The following is an 8,381-nucleotide window of genomic DNA, read 5'->3' on the forward strand; positions in this document are numbered from 1 at the left end:
AGAAACCCTGTCTTGAAAAAAAAAGACTTCCATTCTTATGGCATTTTCATAGAAGAAATATTGAGAAGTCTTTTGTGGGAAAAGAAAGAGATAATAGCTGTAGCTGTAATGGGACTAAATTTACTACAGTGGACTGTTTCCGACTGTATAGTCTCTCTTGTTAACAGATTATGGAGTAAGAAACAATTAGCATAATTCCATACTCTATCATAAAGTCTTTCATTTGAAGATTTCAGAGCCTGTAATAAGGCTCCATCTGAAGGAACCAGTACTTTAATCCCATTTAGATGTTTTTCTCCTCATGTAATGATGCCCTTCACTATCAACAGCTTCATAGAGGTCCTTTTTGTTCTCTTGTGTTGCATGCAGATAACCAATATAAGCCACACAAAGTGAGAGGGCTACCAATCCAAAGGCCATTACAGGTTTGTTCTGTCAAAGAGAGAAAATTATAAAATGCCAGTGAGACTAAATATTCAAGGAGAGGTAAATATCACATTGCATTTCCCTCTTGGCATGATGTCATTATTATCACCCCAGCATTCTAATGACATTTCATTCCAATCATTTTATTCAATCAGCTTAACTCCTGGGTATTTACAGATGATATGAGACTCCTGTGTCTCATCTCAAGTCTTCTCTTTATAGCCTGGGCAGCTTAGACCCCTGCCCTAGGAAGTAAAAGCTGAGCGAGGAGGGAGGCATGAACACTGTTCTGGAACTGTCCCTTCTCTGAGCTGCAATTCCAACTTAGTTTATTTTATTAAAATGTGAGGAATACAGTACACATGCTATTTCTCTTGCCCAACACATGGGTAACTGTCACAAAAACTTCCATAACTTATATTATGTACAGCAATGGAAATATATACACCCTTCTTCTGGAACCTATTCTACTCAAGAAATTTAGTGACTGAAACATATACTATGCCGTTTTAATTACCTTGGGGTATTGCTGGAAAACCCAAGACTCTAAAAACCAAAGTAATATAGCTTTGAATTAAAGGGGTGGGATTTCCAGAAGTGCCTCTCTATTCTTTGCAATCCCTGTAAATATAAAAACCAGACGTGCCCACCTTTGTACATGTTTATAGTTAATAAACTGGCTTTCCCTTGGATAGTGCACACGCACAGCACTAATACAAACAGTAGTTTCTGCTTCTGTCTTCATGTCTACTACAGTAATCCCCCATGCCCAAGAGGGCACATTCCAAAAACCTCAGTGGACACCTAAAACCAGAGACTGCGCCAGCCCTAAGACAGTATATACAATGCTTTTCTTGTAACACTTGTTTATGATTAGGTTTGGTTTATAAACTAAACACAATTCACAACTAACAACAATAATAAAACAGAACAATTATAATAACATATTATAAGTAATTAGATATTCTCCTCCTCTTTAATCAAAACAAACATTAATATATTTGGGGGACAGGGTTGACAGAGAACTGGAAAGACAAACACCTAAGGGGAAACTTCTGTACTACTATTTTTTCAAAGCTCAGTCTCAAAATAAATGTCAAAATTCATCATCTGGATAAAAATCTAAGAAAGACTACAAATTCAGAGCAGTTTAAATTTGGAATTATGAAATGTCTTCAACTATTAAAATTACATGACAGCTAAGGATTTTTAAATACTTTAATTAATTTGACCCATTTAACCTTAAAACAGTTAACAATGACCCGGCAGTAGTGGCACAAACCTTTAATCCCAGCAGGCAGAGGCAGGCGGATCTATGTGAGTTCCAGCCCAGCCTGGGCTACAGAGCGAGTTCCAGGACAGGCTCCAAAACTACACAGAGAAACCCTGTCTTGAAAAACCAAACAGAACCAAACCAAACCAAACCAAACCAAACCAATAAAACCAATTAACAATGGCAACTACTATTGAAATTCTTATTGAATATGAAATACTTCAATATTTATCATAATTAAAAATTTTATTTCATTTATTTTTGTGAGTAGAATTTATATTTAAAGATAAAGTTCATCAAATGAAATATATTTACCAGTTTGCAACACCAACAGAAATAATTAGCTACGCACTTAACAGCATATAAATGCATGTTTTGGAGTTTTCTATATGAAACAGCATTTAAAATTTGCCTTTACAAGACAAGGTCTCAGGTGGTAGTCTCAGGCTGGCCTCAAACCTGCTTCTCCTCCAGCCCTTGCCTCCCAAGGGCTGGGATTAGAGGTATGCAGCACCATGACCAGCTTAGGGGGTCTTCTGAGTCAGCATAAAATGTCCTTGATACAAACTAATGCTACAGAAAAGTGAACAAGTCTCCTGGATGTATTTCTTACAGGTTTAATGAAGAGCTCAGGATTCACAGCTCGAAATAAGGTTGTTGTGTGTGTCCCTCGGAGGCCTGGGTTTTCAAAGTTCCTCTCTTTTGGTGGTTCTTTCTTAACTGTTGGAGGCTCAGGTGCTGAAGACATCTTGACTACTGAAGAATATCACCTAAAAACAATATATATATTCTTCATACTTATTTTTTGATAAACCTCTATTTGAGAGTCTTGCGTTGCAGCCCTGGCTGGCCTGGAACTCCCAACATAGACCGTGTTGGCCTCGAACTCAGAGACCCACCTACCTGACTCCCCAGTGGTGGGATTAAAGGCATGCACCGCCATCAGGTTGGGCCCGAAGCTCTTAAAACAAACAGACAAACCAACCACACTCTTTCTAATTCTAGAGGTGCTCCAAGAGTGAGCACTCCCTGGTTATTTTTACATGGTGTTTTAGGTTTTGCTGGGTAAAACGACCCTTCCCATTTATCTCCCTCCCCCCACCTCCCTTCCCTCTTCTTTCCTCCTTTCTCAGGTAAGCAAACCGAGTACAGTTTGGGAAATGGTTTGTTTGTTGGTCTCGGTTCCACTGTAGCCAGGGCAAAGGCAGAGAGGAGTGAGGATAACTACCACCAATGCAGACATGCGGGGAAAGAAAACGCCCCACAGACCTGCTAGTGACAACCTAAGGGAAAGACTGCAACCCCAGGAACAGTCAATGTTAGGAAGATTTAGCATTCATACTTGGGCACCGGTGCCTTGTACAAGTACTTTTGATCCATTAAGGCTTCTGAGTCACAGAAATGAAAAGCGGTATTTTTGCAACTTACGGAGAAAACTGGATGCTCAATACTCTTGCTGCAGCAACGACCACTAAATATTCACCTTCAGCATTGAATTGTGTTAATTACCGTCAGGACCATCAGCTTACAAGGAAAGAAGTTCCCATTTTCTTTCCATATATATAAAATTTATTTATTATGTATAAAGCATTCTGCCTGTATGTATGTCTACACTCCAGAAGAAGGCACCAGATCTCATTACAGATGGCTGTGAGCCGCCATGTGGGTGCTGGGAACTGAACTCAAGACCTCTGGAAGAGCAGTCTGTGCTCTTAACCCGTGAGCCATCTCTCCAATTTTCCATTTTCCACACTTGCCAGGTAAAGGTTGGTCCATCCCTTGTTCTCCATGTGTGTTACAGTTATTAGTGTCCAGTCTTCTCCCGTCACTGCTGACTTTCCAGTTCCATTTAAACTGGTGCAGGCGTCACTAGCTCTTGAGAGTTAAATTGCTCCCAGTAACCAAGGTCTTTGGACCCCAACTTGTGACACCAGTGATATAAGCAGCTGAGGGCAGAAGCCGTTTAAATGCGTCGTTGGCTGTGGTATTCCTCCAGGTGCAGGTGAAGCCCTCACAGGAACCACGTCTGCTTTCTGTCCATCATAGAGATGGCTTTATAGACCACAGGGTCTCAGCAACCATGTGAATGGTTTGCTTCATGTGTAGGCTCTCAGTTTTTTCCTCCTCGTCTAGAATTTGAGTTTTCCGTAACTGGTTTCAAAAGTGAACTTCCAGTGTGTGAATTAAACTTTAATCTGAAAGAGTTCCAGGACAGCCAGGGCTACACAGAAAAACTGTGTCTCAGGAAAAAGAAAGAGAGAGAGAGAGAGAGAGAGACAGAGAGAGACAGAGAGACAGAGAGACAGAGAAGGAGAAAGGGAGAGGGGAAGGAGACAGGGAAGGGAGGGGAAGGGATCAAGAAATTGTTGTAGGTGAGCACATGCATGTGTGTGCACACACATGAACAGAATTTTTCATATTCGTTTATAAAGATGTATACTAAGCTCCACTTACTTCATATGTTGCTCTCTAATAAAATGTATTTCTTTCTTCTGCCCTTCTTCCTTTTTGTGAGGGAAAGGGTATATATACTTCAAAGCAAGAAAATGCAACCCATGAAATCATGATACAGTATGGAAGTCCAAACAACATGGCTCCAAACAACGTCGGGACTAATCATCTTTTACTGTAGTTTTCTCCTCTACTGTAGCAAAATTATTTCCAGGGGGATGATTCAGAATATACTTGGCAACTAACATGTGAACATTCACTGGACAGGCTGGAGAGATGGCCTGGCAGTTCAGAGTACGTGGTGCTCTTGCAGAAGCCGGACCAGTTCCCAGCATCCACATGGTGGCTCACAACTGCCTGTAACTCTAGTTCCAGGGGATCAAAGGCTCTCTCCTGGCCTCCACTGGCCCCAGACATGCACATGGTACACATACATGCAAACAAACACTTATTCTCCCCACTCTTCCCTGAGGGACTATGAGCAGCTAACTAATGTTAGGAGAGGAGCATCATTTTCTTCAGTGGTGCAGTCAATGGTAAGTTGATCCTGCTCTGGTAAATACATTTCTACCCTACGCTCCAGCAGAAATTACACACACACACACACACACACACACACACACACGGTGGACTTTGGGGGAAGAAAGGGTTCAAAAGGAGTGGGGGAGAAGAGTGGGCAATGAGGGTGAAAACAACCAAAACTCATTATACAAATGCCCGAAAATTGTCAAACAATATATATTTTTAATTCACTTGAGGTGCTGAGATGGTTTAGTACAGTGCTTGCCAAACAAGCATGAGGACCTGAATTCAGTCCCTGGCAGCTACAGAAAACCAGGCTAGTGGTATCTGCTTGTAGTCCTAGTGCTGGGGAGGCAAGCCTATCTCTGCGACTCACTGACCAGGCAGCCCAGTGGGATCAGGAAGTTCCAGGTGCCAGTGAGGAACTGTCTCAGAAGACAAGGCTCTTGAGGAACATCAGAGAGTGACCTCTTCTGGATGCAGACGCACATATGTGCACCTGAGCAAATGAACTACTCACAAAATTCATTAGAACAAAATTGGCATGGCTAACTATATTACCCTGTACATGAAAATATAAACAATGTAAGAATTATTCCAGGAAAAAGACTCTATTTTCAAATATATATATATATATATATATATATATATATATATATATATATATATATATATAAAGAATTGCTTTAAATGGACAAAACATTTTAATGCCAGTATAAAAACACTCGCTATTAGTTTCACTTACTCTTTTAGCGCTTAAGAAAGTAACTTCAAGTCTGGAGCAGAACACCTTAAAATAGTTTAAATTGCCTGGCAGTGGTAGCACATGCCTTTAATCCCAGCAATCGGGAGGCAAAGGACTGGTCTACAGAGTGAGGTCTAGGACATCCAGAGCCACACAGGGAAACCCTGTCTCGAAAAAAAAAAAAACAATAATAAATAAATAAATAATAAAACAAGTTTGAGAAATAATCAGAGGACTTTATGGCTTGAGGAAATCAAGCATAGACTTATCCTCAATTTTAGTGCTTTATAAAAGGATTGATACTATTGATCGAAATATTACAGATGTGGATTTAACATCTTTTTAAAGGAAAGGTGTTGACAAAATAGTGGTCATCCTACAGACCTAGTCCAACCTTCCTATCCCCAGATGTCTTTTTCCCTAGGAGGGCAGGATAGCCCAGTTCTTCCATTTTTCAGCCAACTCCTAATCCTCACCATCTTTCTCCAAAAATGATTTTTGAAGAAAGTATTTTGCACTAAGAAGTTAATACAAGACACAAGACGCATAAGATTTGCGATCACTTAAATTTTAAAACCTGAGTTCTGCCCGTTTTTACTGTAAAATATAACTTTAAAAAGAAAATACACACAACAACCACAACAACCACAAAACCCTTCCCGTCTCGTGATTTACCCCACTTGTGGATCAAGGAAAGGTACTGTCACCGTGGCAGGCAAATCTGAAGGCTGTAAAGCTTTGCCCACCCTGGTCCGGCCGTCTGGCCTCCTCTGGCGGCCTCGGGTCGGCCTGGTCGGTCGCTGCAAGGCTGTGACCTACGCGCAGTTCACGGTGGAAGCCTCCAGAAGTAAGTACCGTCAGTGAAGTCTGAACAGTCGACTGTCAGCAACCCGCTGCAGCATCGCGTGCAAACCACGACACACCCCTGCGAGAGCCCGCAGAGCCTGACCGCGCGCAACCGCGAAGACCGGGAGGCTTCAGCTTGGACGCCGACGCCGGGCAGCTGCGCTCAAACTCTCCCCGCGTCGGTGCGCTCTCCGCGGCGCTCCCCTTCCTGCTCTCCCTCCGCCGCCGGCCTCGGGCTGCGGGAAAGGCCGCACCACAGCGCCACCTATGCCCCGGAGGCCGCAGAGCGGGGCCCGGGCCGACCGAGACCTCTCCAGGAGAGGGGGCGCTGGAACCCTGGGCGTGCAGGCTGAGGTTTGCTTTCTTGGGGCCTTTGAATTTCAGCTTCTTCATTCAAATAAAAGTTCGTTAAGATATATATAGATATATAGAGATAGAGACATAGAGATAGAGATATATAAAGAGATATCTAGAAATATGCATTTAATGGACGTGGAAAGTGTATAGCCTTCCTGAGAACCAGATCACGAGAGCCGCAGAGGCCAAAGGCAAAGCTTTATTCAGGGTAGAACTGCCTGGTGTCCGAAGGGAAGGCAGCATCGCCGAGAAGGAGTCTGGGGTTTTATAGGGTGCTTTCAGGTGGGTGGGGGTGTGGTGGGATTGCGTGAAGGGACAAGGGACTGGAGTCAGCAAAGTGTCAGGATGGTGATGGAGGGTTCTGGCTGTCAGAACAGGGGGCTGTCGTCAGGCCTTCTCCTGAGAAAGGGGGCAAGCCGACTTCTGAGAAGTGTAAACCGTTTGCTTCCCATCCACACCCGTCATCCATCTTGGTGTCTTAGCTGATTCTATCTTGGGCCAAAGATCCGCGCTACCCAATGCCAAGCTTTCTGAGTTGGGGGAAAAGGCCGACGCTTGAGCTCTTCTCCCATTGGCAGTCTGTTAGGGCCTAGAGGTTCACAGACAGCGGGTGCCCACAGCCCTGAGACGATAGGCAGGAATGCTGGCTACACATCTTGTTGACTTTTTTTGGTTTGTTGGGAAGCACCTGAATTTTTGCATGGGTTTAAGTAAAGCTTTTGCAGATTTTTTTTTTTTTTTTTTTTTTTTTTTTTTTTTTGTAAAACGTGTTCCTTCAGGTAAAACTAAACGTAACAGTTGATTTTGTTGTACCTGGAATGATAAACCCATGGTGTGAGGGCTGCATTTAGCAGATTAGAGTGCACCCGATTGAGCCAGCCGCTTGGTTACCTTGCCCTGGTAATCTTGGCAGCCTCTGTTGGTGAGAACTAAAGATTTTTAGTCTGTGGCGCCTTTTTCTGGGGTCCCAAGGAAGGAGAAACTGGACGCAGTATTGCTTTTAGAGTCAGAGGGGGACCAGAGACCCATCTGGCCTCCAGGCTCCCACGTTGGAAGTGTCTGAGGCATTGGGTTTCTGGGACTCAGCGGAAGCAGTGGTTGACCTGCTTGACTCTGAGTCGTTTGGGGTTTCAGTAACACCTTCCTTGTCGTCTTTGTTGTCTGTGCCTCGGGTGGCTCTCTTTCTGGCGTGGTGCCAGGCTATCCAGTTGCCAATTTGGTTTTTTGGTTTCGCTTTGTTTTCTCACTGTTGGTCTTATCCCTTACTTTGAGATTATGGGTCAGGCTCCATCTTCAGGTCCTAACTCTCCCCTAAACCTGATTCTACATCCCTTCAAGGAATCTGTGGGTCCTGTCTTCACTGGAAAACACCATACCCTCTTTCAAGTCGAATGGGAGGCATTTGGGGTTGAAGGGACTCCCGGGGGCACTTTTAACCTTGCCATCTCTCTTACAGTTCATGGGAAAGTCTTTGGATGCCTGGTCCACCCTGACCAGGAGCCCTGCATCATGGCCTGGGTGCTTCTCCTGAAGACCCCCAAAATGACTTCAGCCACTCCTGCAAAGTCAGTCAGAGGAAACTATCATGGTCTGACAAGTCAAGCCTTAAGCTCCTATCCTGCCTCTCTCCCAGGAAGACCCCCCCCTCTTCTTATGTGACCCCACTAAGGGCTCTGGCTACCAACGTGCCTAGACTTCCCTCCTACCTTACTCCCCTTTACAAGCAGGCCCCTCAACTGAGAAAAAAACCAGCTTCCTCTT

The 8,381-nt window shown here is 43.8% G+C and overlaps 1 protein-coding gene across 1 annotated transcript; it reads right to left on the bottom strand.

The window, feature by feature from the left end:
• Window positions 1-6,491, bottom strand: Smim8 (small integral membrane protein 8). The gene is made up of 3 exons (XM_036178382.1): window positions 6,093-6,491; window positions 2,313-2,469; window positions 1-432 (listed from the first exon to the last, which is right to left on the bottom strand). Exons 2-3 carry the CDS (start codon window positions 2,445-2,447, stop codon window positions 274-276), a joined length of 294 nt encoding a protein of 97 aa, XP_036034275.1. The 5' UTR covers window positions 2,448-2,469; window positions 6,093-6,491; the 3' UTR covers window positions 1-273.
• Window positions 6,492-8,381: the final 1,890 nt, after the last annotated feature.

This window comes from Onychomys torridus, chromosome 2, assembly GCF_903995425.1.
Source record: "Onychomys torridus chromosome 2, mOncTor1.1, whole genome shotgun sequence".
Classification (NCBI taxonomy): Eukaryota; Metazoa; Chordata; class Mammalia; order Rodentia; family Cricetidae; genus Onychomys; species Onychomys torridus.